Source organism: Cyclopterus lumpus, chromosome 21 (assembly GCF_009769545.1).
Source record: "Cyclopterus lumpus isolate fCycLum1 chromosome 21, fCycLum1.pri, whole genome shotgun sequence".
Taxonomy (NCBI): Eukaryota; Metazoa; Chordata; class Actinopteri; order Perciformes; family Cyclopteridae; genus Cyclopterus; species Cyclopterus lumpus.
Genome location: NC_046986.1, coordinates 11387263 through 11407962, shown reverse-complemented (window position 1 = coordinate 11407962; position 20700 = coordinate 11387263). Strand labels below are relative to the sequence as shown.

At 40.2% G+C, this 20700-nt stretch overlaps 1 protein-coding gene across 1 annotated transcript; it reads left to right on the top strand.

Moving 5' to 3' along the window:
- Positions 1–452: 452 nt before the first annotated feature.
- Positions 453–13467, top strand: xirp2b (xin actin binding repeat containing 2b). Its single transcript, XM_034562122.1, is given in 11 exon segments — positions 453–578; positions 1224–1313; positions 1592–1649; positions 1751–1839; positions 2656–4560; positions 4562–5930; positions 5933–6907; positions 6910–9110; positions 9150–12087; positions 12342–12344; positions 13376–13467. Coding segments are annotated over 11 exon segments (9846 nt in total).
- The last annotated feature ends 7233 nt before the right edge of the window (positions 13468–20700 follow it).

Here is a 20700-nt window from a genome sequence, read left to right as displayed (position 1 = left end):
CACAGCTGCAGGTTGAACCAGGGCAGGACTTCCTGAAAGAGATATAAACCAGAGGAACCGGATTCACTCTGTGGGTTCAGAGGTCATCCCACTGACAAACTGTGAGGCCGTGCACCAGCCAGCTGTCTCCAAGCCCATACGCCACCTCCAGCACTGCAGGGTACTATAGTTTGTGCATGGATTTCTACTACAGTATACTGAGGAAGGCTGCAGAAAAAATAAAGTATTGTTGGCTGTATTTTGAGAGAGCTCTCACAATTTCTTATGTAAATCTGATTCTATTACAGCATACTATGAGAGTTTGTGTATGTGAGAGAGTGATCCACACGAAGCATTAGCTGCACCACATTTGACGGTGGCCTGCAGCACAGTATAGCCTTTTTAAGCACCAGTTTGATTTCTAGGCATGTAGAAATGGAGGTAGCTAATGATATTTCCTGCTTCATTAGGTCATGGAGGAGTCAGAGATTTGTTCCCTGCCTGGGGGACTTGCCAGTGTGAGGAAACAATTTGAAACCCAGGAAACTGCAACATCACACAATGGAACCCAGTTCCATTTTCATCACAGAACTGTGCAGGTACAAATGCAGAACACAGTATATTCATGCATGAGGCTGAGAGCATGAAAGAGATGACTGTGGTTAAATGATGGGAATGTTTCTTCTGAGCTGCGCCTGTTTGCATCATTTAGCTTTTCATTTTGAATTGTCCGACTGCATTGAGACCGTTGCAAGTAAAATACAAAATGTATGTTGAATATTAACACTAAGGCTCTTATTAAATCTTGCACCAATGCTGAAGTGTGTAACAAAGTGTGTGGGTTTAAGTCACAGACATTATTTCACATTTCTAACAGCTTCCAGGAAAACCTTCAGGGTGCTTTAATAGCACTTATATTGCAGCTTCATTCATTAGAGAGAAACTTCACAAAGAAGTGGAAAATAATGGTATTTTATATTTCACTATGGTACAGTGTGACTGTACAGCTTGAGACATTCTTTGTCATCAAGCCTCCATCTGTGATTATTCATTTCAAACTGCCTCAAGCAATCTGGTTGAGCATCTTCTCTCCATGGTATTCCATTGTGTAATTTTAAGCTTTGGCTGGTGAAGTAAATTTGAGTGGAGTAGACTTACATCTGTGTTGTCAGTGGCAATGTGGTGAAGTGAGACTGAGAGATTTTGTTCACTATGTTTGACAATCACTGACTTCATCTTCACAGGAAATGTCCAACTCTGAGGTGACGGTTTCAAGCAGCAGCAGGCAGGTCGTCTCAGGCAGCCAACAGCAAAATGTCAAGCAAGAAGCGATGGTATTTCACTTTTTCGGTCACTGTACCTGCAGGCAGAAGGAGAAGGTTTTGCTAATGAGCTAAACACTTTGAGTGCCTTGTTAGGTAAATCTGGGAGTAATAGTAATCAATCATATTTGTGTCATTAATGTTTTTTGGGAAGTCTCTGATAGCTTGGACTGAGATTTAAAAAAAAACATCACATGTATTAAATGTAATGGAAAATGTGTAGTATTCATAAGTAATTGGAGAATGTCTGTATTTCACTTTTTTTCAATTTCTCATTTTTTATTATTTAGGTGTCTTGCAGTGACAGTGACTTTGCATCCATTTTTGAAAACCATCAAAATGAAACAGGTAGGATGTTGTTTGGATATTTGTATTCTCTGTTACATACGCTGTCACTGCCTGACTAATTTAAGGCCGGTCTTTATGCTTGTTTCCGTGCTGACTTTTAGAAGAGGAGTTTCCCAGGTACACTACAAAAGAACTGAGGGATCACTTTGAAAAAACAATAGAAGAGGCTGCTACACATAAACCAATTAAAGTAAGTATTTCCATTTCACTTGAGTTGAGCAGTAAGTACTAAAATATGAAAAGACATCATATTTAATTTAGGGTAATAATTTAAAATGTTAAATAAAGTATATTAATTATCCTTAAGATTAAGTCTGGGTTGATTTGGCGACACTTGGAGTTACTGGTGGTAACAGCAAGTGTGGTTAAATACTACAGCAAACAGTTATTGAGCAACTCATATATCTGGTTACAGTGAAGTGAAATAAACTCACATTGTTTTAATAAAGAAATCAGTCAAAAATAGTTGGAATCACAATCTGATCTACAGTTCTGGTGATGCTTTAGGACAGCGAACAGGAGTGAGCCTGATATACATTTGATACCATTAAAAACAGTGACACTGGATAATATACATGCATCATTTCCTGTGAATCCCTTGTGTATGAGGGCACTTTGAATCCAACTCAGGAATGGCAGACTCCAACAATGAAATGTCTATATAGAAAGGTAAAAAACACATTTACCAAATTGCTAGTGCTTAAAAAATGCATTCCATGAATAGTATTCATTCTTAAGGATTATATAACTTGTGATTTATTAATGTATATAGTTGTTTTCTTAATAATAATAATAAATTTGCCACACAATAATACAATATAATACAATTAATCTTGGATTAATGTTATGTGAGATTATTTATGTTTTATGATCTAATTTTTACAATGCATTAGTAAGTGTTGAACATGTAGCAATTAGCAAATGTATTATGCATATCATTGTTATAGGGTAATAAAATGGATTTATAGTTATTCACCCACAAATATTATTTTTGTTCCTTAAAAAGATTGGACGTGATATCAATCGAGCTAAGTGGTCCTCAAATGTGACACAAAACAACACTGTGACTAGTAAGGTGTTTGAAGCATCCGCTGATGAGGCAGCAGAAGACACATTGGCTGAAGTAATGGATTATGAGGACTTTCCGCCCCCACCAGATGAGGATTCTGACTATCTTCCACCCCCGCCTCCAGACTTACTAGAAATGCCATCAGAGGGTGAAAATATTCCAGCATGCTATTACTCACCTGAGCCTCCAGAACCGGCAAACCCCTCCAAATACCCACTCAACAAAGAAGCTTACTGCAAGCAGAGGAGTATGTATGAGCTGAAACGTCTTTACAAGCACATTCATCCTGAGGTTCGTAAGAATATAGAAAAGGAATGCTACAATGATTACACTGAAACAGAAAACAACCACTTAGAGAACCAGGAGTACATGTATGAGGATGATGGTGGTAGTCCCAATGATATCAACGATGAAGAATTCATGGAATGGGAGGAGATTCTGCCCGGGGAGGTGCAGGCAATGCGATGGATGTTTGAAAATAAGCCACTGGACTCCATTAAGGATGAAACTCCTGACGAGGAAGATGACTACAACAAAATAACTGAACAAGAAATGATTCTTGGAAAAGATGTGAGACGTACAGCTTGGATGTTTGAGACCAAGCCAATGGATGAGCTGAGTTCAGAAAATATCAACTCAATAGAATATAATAACAAATTTTAAAAAATGGATAAAGGAGATGTCCGTGCTGCAGCATGGTTGTTTGAAACCCAGACAATGGACACTCTAAATAAAATGCATAAGGAAGAGGATTTAACAAAAGAGATTGTGTTCACAGAGGAGGATGGAAATGCTACTATTTATATGATTGACAACAAGTACATGGAAAGCCTTGGTAATACTGAGACCATTGACGAGAGCCACCTGTTGCGACTGAGATCAGTGTTAGAGGAAATTCATGGAGAAGTGAAAACTGTTACAAGTACGTTTGACACTCAGTTTAAATGCATCATCATGGGACAATCGAGCCAAATGCTGGAGATTAAGTCTGTGCGTAAAATTGAAAGTGAATTGGAGAACTCCATTGCTTCACGTTGGCTTTTCGATACCCAACCCCTGGATATGACGAACACAGAATCAACATCTTTGAAACTTGTTTGTAGTCTTTCCATGGAGGACAGCAATAAGGGAGACTGGGGAAGGTGGTTGTTTGAGATAAAGACATTAGATTCTCTAAATGAGTGGGAAAGCTCAAACATGGAGAAGAAAGAGGTTACTGGAGCTGATGTGCGTAAGCACTGCTTAGTGTTTGAAACACAGCCAATGGACTCTATGAAGGATGACTCCAATGCAAGACCCCAGTCTATTGAAGAAATTATTGGGGGCAATGTTAGATCCGCAAGGCACTTTTTTGAAAGCAGCCCTCGAGCAGAGAGGAAAACTGACCCCGAGGTTGGAAAACTTCAAAAAGCAACAATAAATGATGAAATTAAAGGAGATGTGAGACACCAAAAATGGCGCTTTGAGAGTCAACCACTAGAGCACATAAGAGAGGAGAAGAAAGAGGTTACTCGCACTGTAAATGTTGAGGACGACCTCACACAGGAGGATGGCACAAGCTGCAGGGCAGATGTTCGCAAGAACTGCTGGGTATTTGAGACCAAGCCAATGGATTCTTTAAAAGATGATTCAAATACTCAGCTACTGACAAAAGAGGACATTATTGCAGGTAACGTGAGATCAGCCAGACAATATTTTGAAACAGTTCCAGGTGAGGAGTTGAAGGAGCTTGCAGAGATGGGCAAATTGAAAAGAACAGTCACACTTAATGAGGAGAAGGGTGATGTCAGACATCAGAAGTGGCGATTTGAAAGCCAACCCCTGGAGCAGATCAGACAAGAAAAAGAAAGAAGTCACCCGAACGATTGACCTGGAAGAAATTGACAGAGTTGACGTCTCAAACTACAAGCAAAGGTTTGAGAGCACAGGTTTAAACTGGAGGGATGAATCTCAAAAGATACTCATAGAGGGTGTAACATCTGGTTCTGTGAAAGCAAATACAAACCTGTTTGAGTCTACTTCACTGTATGCCATGCAAGACAGCTCAGGGCACTTCCATGAGGTGAAAACAGTGCGGCGTGAGGAGGTTGTAAAAGGAGATGTCACAACGTGCAAGTGGATGTTTGAAACGCGACCAATCGACCAGTTTGATGAATGCATTGATAAATACCAAATTATCAAAGGCATATCCAAAGAAGAAATAGAGTCTGGGGATGTCAAAACCGCAAAGTGGTTGTTTGAAACACAGCCTCTTGATGCTATTAAGTACTTCAGTAATATTGAAGATGAAGAGGTTATGGGGCCAAAAACAAATCTTGAACACATGAAGGGTGATGTGAAAACCTGCAAGTGGCTATTTGAGACAAAACCAATGGACCTCCTGTATGAAAGAGCAGAGTTAAAGGGTGAAAATGAATCTGAAGAAACGCAAAAAGGAGATGTCAAAACCTCCACATGGCTTTTTGAGACACAAGCACTCGATTCTATCCACGACGTGACAGAGACTATTCTGAAAACATGCACTGTCAACCAAGAGGACATTAGAGGAAAGGATGTGAGGACAGCTTGTTTTCTGTTTGAGACAGAGAAACTGGAGAACCTTTCTGGGGAGGAGACGGGCTCTTTCAAACGCGTCACGGAGATAGACATTGCGTCTGGAGACGTGTCTGGAAAGAAGTATATCTTTGAAAACCAAACATCTGATATCATGACTTCTACATCTGAGGAGGTAATGCAAAAGCTCAAGACAGTTCAGACTGAGGACATACAAAGAGGAAATGTAGTGAACTGCAAATGGCTCTTTGAAAACCAATCAATAGATACAATACACGATAGCCAAGAGGAATTCATGAGCAGCCGCTCCGTGAATGATGTACAAGGAGGAGATGTAGATAAGGGGCGTTTCATTTTTGAGACCTACTCCTTAGATGAAATTCAGGAGACGGACAAAGAGCTGATGAAAATGCGAAAAATTGTCCGTGATGAAGATGAAAGGGGCAATGTGAGAAATTACACCATGATGTTTGAAAATCAGCCCCTTTATGCCATTCAGGACAAAGAGGGACTTTTCCACGAGGTTACCACTGTCACAAGCGAAGAAGTAACACGAGGAGATGTTGTTGGAACCCGTTGGAAGTTTGAAACCAAGCCCCTTGACGCTATCAAGGACACTGATGAGATTTATATCATTAAATCTGTCACACAACAGGATGTGCAAAAGGAGATGTCACCTCTGCCAAGTGGAAATTTGAGACACAACCACTCGACAGTATTTCTGACGAAAATAAGACTCTCATTAAAACGGTGAATGATATTCAGGGAGGCAACGTTAGAATAAACAAAGATCGTTTTGAGTCTGACGCACTATCGCAGGAATCTGTTAGAACAGTTAATGTGAGTGAAATACAAAAAGGTGATGTCAGGTCTGCGAAATGGAGATTTGAAACCCAGTCCATTGACAAAATAAGAAGCATGAGCTCTGAAAATCTGATTGAAACGGTTAAAAAAGAAGATGTTGAAAAGGGAGATGTTAAACATTCAGTCTGGCTCTTTGAGAAAAACCCCATTGATCACGTGAAAGATGTAGATGAGGACGAAGGTTCAACCATCACATCACTAGAGGCGATTTCCAAAGCGGATGTAAAGACAAGAAGGTGGTTGTTTGAAACAACACCATTCGATGACTTTAATGAGACAAAAATGGAGAAGAGTGAAATCCTGGGCAAGAGTGTCAAAGGAACTCTCGAGGAACTTTATAGTCAGAAAATGGTGAAGTCGAAGGGAATACTCATTGAAGCTGATGAAATAGGCGACGTTAGGATGGCAAAATACCAGCTAATGAATAAGCAGGCCCCGGAAATTCAAAGAGAGGATGTCATCAGGGGAGATCTGCAGACTATTATGATGAATCTGCTGAACAGACAGGAAAGACAGGAGCAGCAGATAGTCATAGATTCAGAAGAAAAGGGTAATATCAGTTCTACGGTGCATCAACTATTCAACCAAGAGAGTGACAGCAGTATTGAAAGAGAGGAAATATTACGAGGTGACATTCGGGAAGCTATAAACAACCTTTTTGATGAGAGTGGTTCAGCAAAACATGGAATACTCATCCAGGAGGACGAAAAAGGAGATGTGCAGATGACATTATATTCTCTTCTCAATAAACAAGAGAATGTTGATGTTGAAAAGTGGACATTGTAGGAGGGGATATAAAGAGTGCTCTTCAAAGACTATCCATCTCAGACAAGAAAGATCAGGCAGTGAAGATAAGCATAGACGAGACTGAGAAAGGAAATGTCAACTTTTACTCCACATGCATTGAATCTGGAGCTCTTGACTATCTTAAACAGCTCCACGTAGGACCTGATGAGACTCTGCCTGACAGAGGAGAAAAAGAGAAGATCCTTGGAGGCGACATCAAGGGCACTAAACTTATCCTTGGCCGTAATCAAACGCAAATTGGTCGTACAGTAGAGGATGTTATACCTGGTGATGTTCAAAACACGGTAAAAGTTTTCATGTCAGAGCCAACCCTCTCACTGGAAAGACTCCAAACGGAGGAGATAGTCAAAGGCAATTTAAATGCTACTTTAAATTTATTGTCTGAATCAGCAAATCAAACAATTGTTGTAGAGAAAGAGGAGGTGGTGAAAGGCAACATACCAAAAACCCTACTGTGCCTGGAGAAGGCTCAGAAGCAATATAAAGAGGTGGAGAAGCCCGATATCATACGGGGAAATATCAAAGGGGCTCTAAAATCTCTTGAAAAATCATCGACATCTCGAGTTGAAGTTGTTGTTGAGGATTTGGTTTCTGGAGATGTGAGGGCCACATTAAAATCTCTGGAGTTGGCAAAGCAAGCAGTGAAGGAAGTTGAAAGGGAGGAAATTGTGAGGGGCGATATTCGAACAACAATGCAAAGTCTGCACGATGCCTCCAGTGAGAGGAAGACAAGTCAACAGGAAATAGATGTTCAGGGCGACGTCAGAGGAACAATTCAGCTCTTAATGGAGCCTCCGCCTTCACCAAGGATGGAAAGGAGCCCGAGCCTCGAGCGTGAAGTAAAGGGCGATGTGAAGATGTCAATTAAGTCATTGTATCAGATGCAGGAGCAATCCCAGCTGGAGAAAGAAGAAGTGATAAAGGGTAATGTTAAAGGCACTATTAAGTCGCTGTTGGAAACAGCACAGCGTGAAGCTCCCAAAGTCAGACTTGGATCATACAGAAGAGTCAAGCAGAGACCTCCGGATAAAAACCTAAATGCTGATGCAAAGAGGAACATACAAAAGTTAAAAACTGCTAATTCAAATGAGACATCAAAAGAAACACATTCCATCTCTAATGACACGGAAATTGTTAGAACAAAGACAAGTTCCGTGGAGCAGTCTGCTCAGCAATCAACAACTGTGGTGGAGCATAAAACGATTGTCCAAAATCACGGCATCAAAACATTAAAGACAGAGTTTCGTAATTTAAGGTCGAAGGGAAAGGGAATGAAAAAAGTAGATAAAACCAAAGTAAAAACTGATGAATATATCCTCAGACCACATGAACCAGAGCCTGATCTGCCTCTCCCACCTCCACCAGTGACTGACGCTGACCTTCCTCCTCCTCCTAATGTTGATTCTGACATTGATTGCCTTCCTCCTCCTCCTCCATCACCACCACCACCACTAACCATTGAGCAGGACTATCTCCCACCTCCTCCCTCTCAACAGGAACTGGAGAGCATGCCAGTACAGGTAATCCATCCCTCACCAGCAAAAGCAAAAAAGATGACGGTCAAAAAAGTGAAAGCTCCGGTTTTACATCCGGTCCCAAAGCTGGAGCCTAAGGTGGAATCCAGTAAAACACAGCAAGTGGACCTTACATCTGAGAAAGTGGTAGAAATGAACCAAAACCAATCAAAAACAACAACACGTACATCATGTGGAATCTCTCCACTGCATGAGTCACCAAAAGCACTAAAGAAAGTTTACATCTCACCTGTGAAATTCACCCCTCCACCCTCTCTTCCGCCTTCCATGAAAGGGAGAATTACTAAATTTAACACACCATTAATAAAAGCAGAAGGAAAGTACCGTAAGCTGGGGGAGGAAAACACCCCCCCAACCACTCCAACACCCACTTACATGCATGACTCAGTTACCGCTGCTCTTGAAATGCTGTCCACCTTCGATACAGAGTGGTCAAATAACAATGCATCAGAAATCACACAGGAGAGAGCTGAAAATAAGGCATTGAGTGTTCATTCAGACTCCCTATCATGTGATGTATCCAAGCATGTCATAGTCTCCAATAACACCCACAGCAATGTTAGCGCTAGCCATGAGAAAATCTGCACTGATTCCACAGTTATATCTTCTTCTTCTTCTGCCAAACAGCAAATTGTCTCTAATGAGACATCTACGGTTGTCTCCATTCAAAAGACCTCATCAGTATCTGCTGTTAAACAACAGATGCATAAGACTGGACAAAACACTATTTCTGTTTCCGCCAAGCAGTCTGCTCAGTCTGTCATAGCTGACAATCTCCAGACCTCAATGACTGATATCTCAAAAACTGAAAACATGATGGCTGAAAGAAATAATTCAAAAAATCCCCAAACAAACAGCTCATACAAGCCTTATGATGAAAATGAAGATGAAATGTATTCTGATAAAAGCCATATGAAGAATGAAAGCAAATCCAGATCACCACAGCATGATAACAAGAAAAAGAAAGATCATTCTCCAACCGAGAGCCAAGGGAAAGTTTCAGGTCAGCTAATGCAAACAGAAAAGGTAGCCACCAATACCAATGGAAAAGCAGGCAGACCAAATCAAAAGGTGAAAAAGAACCATAAGCAAGAAAAGCAAGGAGAGACAAAAATGTTCAGTGAGAGCGAGAAACAGAGGGTTTCACAAGATGTCAAGGTGACTGTGAAGGAAGCTGCTGAGATGAAAGTGATCAGTGAACCTAAAGAAGTAGAGACAGAGTTAAAACAGGGGATTAAGAAAGTTACTTCCTCTCCTGCTGCTGCCTCCATACCTGCTGTTACTGGCAGCCAACAGGAAACTCCAACTCCCGCAAAAAAGAAAAAGAAGTCAAAAAAGTCTAAAGGGGTTTCACAGCCAGGTCCCGGTAAGGAGATTTCCACAGAATCCAAGACAGATATCAAAGACAACAATACAGCGCCATCTGAAAAATCACACCATACACATGAAACAATTGCAATTTCCCAAATTCAAAAAAGTACAAATGAAGAGCCGATTCAATTCCCCGTCGTCAGAGAAGTGAATACCACAGAAAGCAAAGACGACCAGAACTTCCAGCAACAAAAAGTAGTTCAAAAGCAAGTGAAGGGATCTCAAAAGAGGAAAAAAGTGACAGCTATTCACCAGAGCGTAGGGGATCCGCCAGAAGAAAGTCTGGATATCCCAATTACAGTGGCAGGCAAGTCGGAGCTAAATGAATGGGTAAAGCCCACAGCAGGGACAACAGAAGAATCTCAGAGGCGAGAGGTCCAAGTGTTAATCTCTCACATCACAGAGATGCAAAGATTTTCAGAGAAGACTGATTCTAAATGTGTGAAAACTCTACCTAATACAGTTCCAGATTGGCCGATGAGTCTCGAAAGAGAGTGCGAACTGGAGGAATCTGTGGTGGAAAATAATGCTCAACAAAGCGAAGAAATTATTTCACGTGTAAGGAAACTAGCAGAGGCTAAATTAATGCATCTAGAAGATGAAGAAACAATCCAGAAGCATGAATGTGAGCCAATATCTGAGAAATCTGGTTCTGGTGGGGCCACAACAAGAATATCCAAGATCAGTATTGGTTCTGCCAAAGTTGAGAACCAAACAAAGAAGAAGACCTCCCATGAAAGACGGAAAGAAGAAGTGAGTAATTGCAAGTCTGTCGACCTCCGGGTTCCCTCTCCGTTACTGAAGATGCGTTCGCCCTCGCCAACGTTTATCACCATTGAATCGACGCGAAGAACTGACTCACCCCACAGAGTTACGCCATCACCTACCCTGCTGCATAGGCCACACACACCTCCCACACCCCCGCCACGCAGGTGTGACACCCCAACATCACGGCTCACTAGAATCACACCCTCTCCGACTTTTGACAGAGCAGAAAATTTGGCTCGACTCAAAGACACAACAGCCAAGCTCTCCCGTGGCATCACCCCTCCACCGCTACTTCCCCAACAACTCTCAGAGAGGAAATCTGAGATTGTGGAATCGCCTGCTTCTTTCCATCGACAAATCAAAATCGAGTCCCAGCTTTTGGGGGCTTCAGAGACTATGTCAACAGGAAAGACAAAAAAGAGAATATCTAGAGAGGCTCACTGGGCTGAGGTCAATTCTGCACATGTCGAAGAAGATCAAGTTCATATTTTAGACGGTTTGAATGCAAGCGGAATACAAAGTAAGACCCACATGCCATTTTATCAAAATGACCCAGATCTTATTGACGCTTCAGATATTCCAGAGACATCATGTGTATCTGTCAAGGAAAAGAGATTTTTTTTTGAAGAAGCTCAAAAGGCTGAAATTCATAAGACCTATGTGCGAAAGGAGCCCATTGCTATCCCTGAACGACTGGGCCCAGACATGGAGGACTTAGAGGCAGAAAATAAGAACAAAGAAAATGATGAGCTTCCCCGGGCGGACCTGTATGGTCTTGTGAACAAATTTGAATCACCAGAAGAGAAATTCTTTATCAAAAAAGAGCTTACCCCACTCACAGAGTGGCTTCACAGTGACACTAAAAGCTCAGATTTTGACAAAGAGAAAGCAAACATCCTGGAACAGGAAATGCCAGCCTTTGACATCCAGGCTATTAAAAATGTTTTTGAACTGGGTGAGAAAAGTTCCTCATTCAGTGAGGAGAAAACGGATCAGGAGGAGACTGTGTCAAGCTTGAGTGAAACAATAGCAGACACATCAAAGCGGGAAAGCCCCCCTGAGACAGAGAACGGCTCACGGCAGAGCACCCCCCTCCCTCCTCAGAAAACTGAGGTAGAAATTGGGCCAGCAGAACCATCAGCCTTTTCTGAAGCCAAATCAATCACAGAACATTTCTCAGATGTTGATGAGTTTGGTCACAAGGTCACCGGAATAAGGACATCTGTTTCTGAGCACTCTGAGAGTGTGTCAACCCAACGGGCTCCTTTTTCCTACGCTGATGCCGTTAGAAAAAAAGCTGCATCAGCAAAGCAAATGGAAACCTACGATGACGATGCTACTGATAAATTGCTGAGTAATTTCCAGAAAACATGGACAGAGAGTGAATCCGTTTTTAAGAGTCTTGGCTACACTATTTCTGAGGAGACAACATCACAAGTTATGTCACATCAGACGAAGATTGTCTCATCTGGTAAATACCTACACGGCATGAAGCAACATTAATTAATGGCATGGACTATGGATGGATGGGATTTATTTGAATTAATTCAGTTTGTAGTGTGTTACAAAAGCAGTGTTTATAATCACCGCATATGAATTGTGAAGGCTTTCTATAGAACGAGAAGTCTAAGAAGCTACAGCCATGCTAGCACCTCTGTGAGGCTTAACTTAGACACAGCAGTGCTAAAATGCTCACAATAGAAATAATTACGTGCTAATGTTGAGCAGGTAATTATTGTTAGTGTAGGTGTTAGCATGCTTGTACTAATTGGGACTAACCACAAAGTACAGCTGGGGCTGATGGGGATGTTATGACAAATGTGCTAGAAGAAAATTGAAGGGTTCACTGAAGAGATTATAAGACATCCTCTGAGGACCATGAATGTCTGTCCCAAATGTCAAGGTAGTCCTTCCAATAGCAGTCCTCTGAACACAATTTCATTAAGATTTGTTTGAAAGTTCCTCCCTGACAGAATGTAGACAATGTTTTCTGAAGCTGTTAAATACATCTAATGGTCCTCATCAGTGAATGGAGTTGTTTAAGTATGGTCCCTGCCTCTGACATGAGCAACAACAAACCTTGTGCAGAGACGATCTTCCTCCCTTTATGACCACCTATCATGGGATAGCAACTCAACCAACTCTATTCACTGATAGACCATGACATTAAACTGAAAGCTCTGGAAAAAATACACGCACACCTTTAATCTAATGAATTTGTAAAACGTTTTGTGCAGTGCATATAAAAAGGATGATGTCAATTTAAAAATAAGGGTTCACAATAAGCACTGCAGCATTTTCAAGAAGCTGTCCATTAGCCGACCAGAATAAAGCCAGCAGACAGTGTAATGTTACAGCACACGCTGGCTGAGGGCTTGCACTGATAGCGTAATTGTTGTGCTCACAAACAATGCTAAAGTGCAGTGGAGAGATGCATGAAAATCTCTGCATGCATGTAAGTAGGTAGACAAGTTAATACAATGAAATCCTGAATGATACACTGAACCATTCACTCTCATGACCATTAGGAATGTTTTGTTTAAACAAATGAATGAACCATATGAGGTACACTTTTGAATATATATGTTGTATATGTTATTGCTTTGTACTAACAAGATTAACCATAATAGAAAAATTAAATAAAGTTGTTGCATTGTGAGCAAAAATGGAAATGCTCTTCACGTGGGAGGAACGGGTAGTGGTGGGGGGGCGGGGCATAAGAAAAATCCAATAATTTGCATTTTATCTCTTTCAAACAGGTTCGAGTTCCAAAGTCGGAGCTCTGCACAGTATGTCGGAGGAGAGCTTATCCGATGGATGCTCTGATAGTGGACAAAAAAAAGTACCATAAATCCTGTTTCTGCTGTGAACACTGTGGAAATAAATTAAGGTAAATATTGCATTCATTTAAATCAATGGTCACTACAATTAAACATTGCACTATTAATTAAGAGACACCTTGGGGTTTTAATGGCAGTATAATGTATTATTCTTATTCATTATTTATTGTAAAAGGCAAAACATTTTCTCTTGTAGCTTAGGAAATTACGTCTCTCTCCATGGACACTTCTACTGTCTACATCATTACAAACAACACCTCAAATCCAAAGGAAACTATGATAATGGACTTGGGAAGAATCCTCCCGCAGGAAGTGGTGGACCTATCCCCTCAGATGAGAAACTGGACTGGAGATATTCCATGAGCATCCTAAGTTCAGTAGACAAAACACACAGCGGTGAAAACAATCTGACAAAAATGTACAATGAAAGCAAACCACACTGCAACAAAATATCTGTAGTTTGGCCCCCTCAAGCCGATCCCCTGAAGAAAGCCTTTAAAATAGAAGATGACATTCAGCTAACTAAACCACAGTGGCCCCCTTCTGACATCACTCCCAAATCACCACAACAACAACACAGAAAGGCTGTTCCTAAAAGTGTCCTTTGAAATAAAATCATCCCCCATCAACTTGACAGTACAGTTAAATAAACCCATAGAAGATGCTCAAAAGAATTGTTCAATAAGATGCTACGAAAGAACTGTCCTGTTGGTTTAATCAAGGATGTGTTTAGTTGAAGGTCATGTAGTCAAGGTATTTAAAAAGGAAAATGAAAAGTAAGGATATGAAAGGAAACCGTATGTACTTGTCAATGGAGCATAGACGGAAAGATAGATTGTAACTGGTATAGTAAGTCCGATAAGAGATAGACATGAAGGAAGTGTGGAAGGTATAGACATGGAGCAGAGTGCCTTGAGAAGATAGGCTTATCTTGCATCGTCATTTTTCATTTATTTTTCCTGACTTTGAGCATTCAGACATAACATTTAGTATTTGACACAACAAGATCTAATTTAACCACTATAACAATGTAATTTGCCTTGTAGTTATACAAGTTAAACACAATATGGATAAGAACGGCATCACAACAAATTTAAGATCTGGGTCGAATACAATTTATGTTGATGTTGGTTTCAATCTTCATTTCTTGGTGAAATTTAGTCAGAGGTTTGGTCCCTTTTAAATCAACTGAATGTCTAAAATGTATTTCCACTGCACATTTTCCAATATATTTCATCTCTGTTTCTTTTTCATCCCCTTTGTCTTATTCTAAAATGAATTGGTTTATTGTAAAATTCACTCCATTCTTTTGCTACTGTATACCGTTTAATGGAAATAGTTTCAGTTGGTGGACTCTGTTGTATTATTCTGTCAACATGTGATTGTTCAACATATCAACATTTTTGCCGTTTTTTTAGCACCTGGTGTGCAGACGAAAAGCATCTTGGAATTATTTTATTTATAATATTGAAAGTATATAATGTAAACAAGTGAATTGGTGATGATCATGTTTGTTTTGGACATTTGTATCCTATTTTGAACAACAAATATTTTGCAATGAAGAATTTTATTTTTTAGATTATAGTTAAACCTTGCTTTGTACAAGAAGATTCCTGATTCTGTCGTGATGTCAGGCTGGTTCACTTACTTAATTGCTGATCTAAGCGCAATAAAATATTGAATTAAATTGTTTTATTTGTCTCTTTGAAAGTCTGTTACTCTGTCATCAAAGAAGAAGTACTGTCACAGAGCTTGTCGGGTGTGTGTCTGGTTGAAGCAAGAAGACAGGAGCAGGTCAGCAGACCCCTTGTCCCCACCCTGGAGGAGGTTTTGGAGCTGGAACCACAGGTGTGCTTACAGCACACCAGGAAACCATTTCAAAGTGGGGAAAGCTTTGAAATTGAGCATTAAAAAAAGGCAGATGAGGAACAGCTCAAACATGTGGGATAAAGCGACAGAGGATACTGATATGCTTATTTAATTTTACAGCCAATAAGCGCCAAATGTGGTCATTCATCCTCTTACTGCTCCTCAATGTGGACAAGCTTAGTATACAGTTTGCTGAGTTGCCCCACCGATAGCTGCAAGACTATTGATATATTTTTAATTTATATCATAGGGTAAGTGTCTTAACATGTGAAGACGTATATTAAAAGTTAATTGACGGTCTGAATAAGCTAATATTTTAAGTGGGGACAGATAAACAGGTTATTGTGCAGTCTATAGTTTGCCTATAGCTATGACATAAATGCAAATTAGATTTAGCATACTGACTATTGCACGTACCCATTGGGCCAATATAGGCCTACTGTATGCTTTCCCATTTGAATGTTTTTAGAATTATATGTTATCCTTAAAGTGGTATCCTTCATATTAACTTGATAGAACACACTATAACATATATGATGAGAACAGACTTGTTTGGCTAATTCAACTATTCTGTGTGTGCGAGATGTTCCAGCTGGACAGGACAGGAGCTAAATGTGTGAAACAGTTTGCAGGAGTTGACGGTGAATTCTCTCACAGCGTCGATCTACCTTGCTGCCACCGCCTGCGTGCATCCCTCACTTTCTCCCGTTGAGCGGATTGGTAAGGGATCTATCGGATTACACTCTGATTGGTCAGAACTGTCTCGTCAGGTGACACGTCAGCCCAGTTGCACTAACCATCATGCTTCCTTTCCCCCTTCCTCGTCGAATAACAGCGCTTTAGGATGCTGGAGTGAAGCAGTAGCGTATCATCAGGACCAGAAGTGTGAGTGGGATGGAGATACTGAGCGAGGTAGGCATATCAACGATGCTTTATGTCTTCTAATGGCGTGCGCGATGCAGGTTGAGCCTCTCTTTTCATGCGGAATGCAGTGCAACGCGATGCTTCTACTTTGTTCGTAATTTAAGCAATGTTTGCAGATCTGCAGATCATAATCTGTCCTTCCTCATTTCCTTGTGCTCGTCGCTGGTTTCCGAGCGTCCCGGTTATTGCGGGGCTTTGATCTCTGTCGCGCGGTTGTCCCCGTCTGGGTCTTTAGGGATGCAGCTACTTTATGCTCAATCCCCGTTGAGCACATCCTTTCTCCGTCCTATCTACACGGGCTGTTACCTCTGCACATGCGGTTAGAAATGCGTAGGTTGTTCAGGACGATGGGAGGTGCAGCTGGTCAAGTTACACGGTAGCACATCAAACTTTAAACACGCGTATTTTATTCATTTTAATGTCTTTTTGTTCTTCCTAATCCCTCTTTTGCAGAGTGCTCGAGTCGTACCTTTTTTTAAATACGATAACTCACTGTTGTTTTACTCTAACATCTCTCCATCTGCATGTCTGTGGGTCCTGACTGTGCATGTGTGTATTTCTGCACCTAGTGTGTGTGTGTGTGTGTGTGTGTGTGTGTGTGTGTGTGTGTGTGTGTGTGTGAATGTGTGTAAAATAAAGAATGAAAAGAAATGTATTCCCCCCGGAGATTGATAAAGTAATTTAAAAGGTATAGACCCTTATATTTGGCTTAACTGGTGAATAATAACATACGATTTAGAGACATTGATCACTAAATGAAAGGTTACTTTCGGTCCTTCCCTCAATTGCCAGCTTGTAAATGTATTATTTTTTATTCATTCATTATTATGTATTTTAGATAAATAATACATTATTCTCACTGAGTCAGACTCTTAAACTCGGTTGCAATATTAGCCTACTAAAACATTGGAAATAAAAAATCTGTTATGCTTCATTATCACTATTTGACTCCAGCCATTCTTCCAGTTATTTGACCATTTACTGTATATGGCAAACCATGTGATGCAAGCTCTCTGGTGGAGCTGTGTTTTCTTTTTTCTTGCTGCCATTACTTGGACATTTTAGATCAATATCGGGAACAAGCGCTAATCTCCTTCGCTTCTAACCACACAATGGTTTCCATTACATGTTTATCTGCTGGTACAGTAAGTAGCATTATGTGCCAGACTGCCTGTGTGTCCAGAAGCATCTTTATATTTATTTAGTTTGCTGGAGAGCTTGTGCTAATACTATAACTCCCATGTCTGTATCCTGCATGCTTTGACTGCTCTCACTAATCACATTTCTGCAAGGTGTAATTAGTCTAGTGAGTCGGAAGCCGTAATCCCTGGTTTAAGTGTACCGTGCATCTTTGCTTAACCAGTGTTGCTTCCCTTGTTACACTGGGCTTATAATCAGCATTTATTTAAGTAATAATTTAACTTATTTAGGTGTTTGTTAATTTATTTTGTATGTAGGTTCTGTTTTGAATTAATGACAGCAGCAAGCGAAACATTATTATATTATTGTCATAATGTAACACAATACTTCCTGTCCATTTAGGTCTTTAATGGATATTGTATCAACGACACACATTAGTGCAACATTCACTTTTCCAAAACCGCCTGGGCATTGCCTTGCTAATAATAGGTTCACATGTGCACAGCTTTTTTCTTCTTCTTGCAGCTCCTTCTCTTCTCTAAAAGCACAGCCCGACACATTCTTTACTTACAAATGTATAACACCTCCAGACCTATTGAATGGCAAAATGCCAGTAAGTATGGCAACAACTGATAGACTTTCTCCTCTCCACCCTCACAGTCACACACATAATGCAGAGTATGGAAGCCCATGGTTGCCATTAAGAAGAAAAAAAGACCTTGTAAATTACAATTCTAACTTGTGCAATACAGAGTGAGAGCGATGTCAATTAAAGCCTGTACAGCATACATACCCATAGTCCTCATAAAATGTTTAATCAGACAAAAATAACTGAAGATACTTGTGATTGTACAGAGCCTGTAGCTGTTCATCAAACATGTGACACGGAAGCTGTTGTAGACCAGAAGGTATATAGTTCATAAAGCTGCTGTGCAGTCCTCAGAAGTTGCATGTTGATTATGTTATAATAATAATAATAATAATAATAATATATTGTATTTGTAGAGCGCTTTAAAAGGTACTCAAGGCACTTTACATGGTAAAAACAAACAATAGACAATGTACACAAGAGAGATTACATAACAGTAAGAAACAAAACATAGTTAACTAGCATCACAGGTTAAAAGCAGATTTAAATAAATTAGTTTTTAAGTGCTGTTTTGAAAGTGGCGAGTGACGGAGAATGTCTGAGGTGCTGAGGAGAGTGGTCCAGAGGGAGGGGGCAGCAATGGAGAACGTTCTGTCCCCCCAGGTCTGATGCTTGGACAGAGTAGGGGGGGTAAGGAGGCTGGCGTCGGCACACCTGAGGCTGCGGGTGGGAGCGTGTCGGTGCAGAGGGTCAGAAAGGTATGAAGGGGCTCTTGTGAAGGTCTTTGTATGTGAAGAGGAGAATCTTGAACTGGATTCTTTGCTGTATGAGGAGCCAGTGGAGCTTTTGAAGGACTGTGGTGATGTGATCTGTGGTGCGGGAGTGGGAGAGGAGACGGGCAGCTGAATTATGGATGTGTTGTAGTTTGTTGATGGATCTTGGTGGATGTGCCGTACAGGATGCTGTTGCAGTAGTCCAGTCGAGAGGTGATGAAGGCGTGGAGTTTTGACAATTTGCTCTAGTATGACTTTTTGTATTTCCATTTTGCAGCATTGCCCGGGTTCCAATGGTCCAGTATCTTTTAATTCCCTACCCTAATACAATAAGATGCACCGGTTTATATGAAGGTGGGGCTTTTTCCATCAGAATGTTATGATTGACATTTTGAATTACATTTTTGTTCAGACCAACAATCCAAATATCCAGATTACTACCATAGGGATGGATGAAGTTGGAAGGTGCAACAAAGGCTTAGGCAAGAGAGGAGGGTATAAACAGGCTTGACAGGTGAGGCCTGCTCCTGAACCTAAATAAAAGTCAAACAAATATACAGTATTTGTCCAGTTTTTGGGTTGCAGAATAAAATCTTTGAACATTGTGTACTACAAGCTGCTCACTCTTACAGTGCAGAGCACATTAAGAGCTTTTCCTCTTGGGAAAATACCCCAAATGGTTCAGAAGTGATGATTAGTCCACTTGCCAAATTATGAGTTGGCATTAAAACTGTGCAACTGCCTTTTCGGTCTCTTGAAGAAGCCCAGGCAATTGCAGCCTCCTTCCACTATATGACACACTTAAATATAGGCTTTCCAGTAATAAAACACTTAGTTTCTGATGACTTAGTTTCTGCCGATCCGTCCAGTAAAATGAATTACCTTTTCAAAGGTTTATTAAATTGTGTTTTGAGACCTTTAATTGTTCAATTATGGCATACTGTATGACATATCCAATACTTGGTTGATATTTACGCTAGAAATGAGGTCGTTATAGCAATGCCACTTTCACCAAAGCATCATCTTGCTGAAATGTGAGAATGCATTGAAATGAACCCGAGCTGCAAATACAAAACAAAAATGTTTTCAAGGTCCTTTCCCAACCTGCAACAATTGTATTTCCTGTATTATGTGTATGTATAGCATTTACCCGCTATACAGTCTTTTGTGCATCCAAATATGCTGCCAGTTTAAATCAGTCTGATCCTCCTACACACATACTGTAATTACTTTTCGTATTAAATCTTTAACGACAGCCTCCAGCTGTTTTTTTTTCTTATTAATAATTAGACTCTTCTCACTCATGAGAATGCAGTGAGAACTATTTAAGAGATCACAATGTCAAATGTGAGTTTGTATACCTGCTGATTTCATTTGGTATTATGGCCTTTGCTTTATTCTACCTTGTAATAATAGTAATTATTATTATGATTATGAAAACATGAATAATAATAACCCCACTGAATAATGATAATAATAATAAAATCAGTACCCATATTTGCAGCACACACATATACATCAATAATCACTACTAGTCTCTTGAGGCCATATACAAACAAGTAACTTTTCCTGACAGACAGACTCGCGACTGGTCTTAAATACACCAAAATAAGCTTCTTCTTTTTTTATATCACACTCTTATTATCTGCCACTGACGTCAACATTTAACTTAACACAACTAAGTTATACATAACCTGCAAACCAGTATTAAGCTCACTCTATAGAATACATCAAATTCATGAAATCAAGTATGAAGTAAGCTGAAAATAGAGCGCATAAGATGCAAAATAAAACCCACTGACATTTTTTGCAGCATCAAAACACGTTTACATTTTGAATAGATACAATAAGTATTTTCAATAAGACACCGTTTGAACTGGCTTCATATGTATTCTACCCACATTCATGCATTCAGTATTCAGTGACATTGAGTAACAATTCCCTACCTT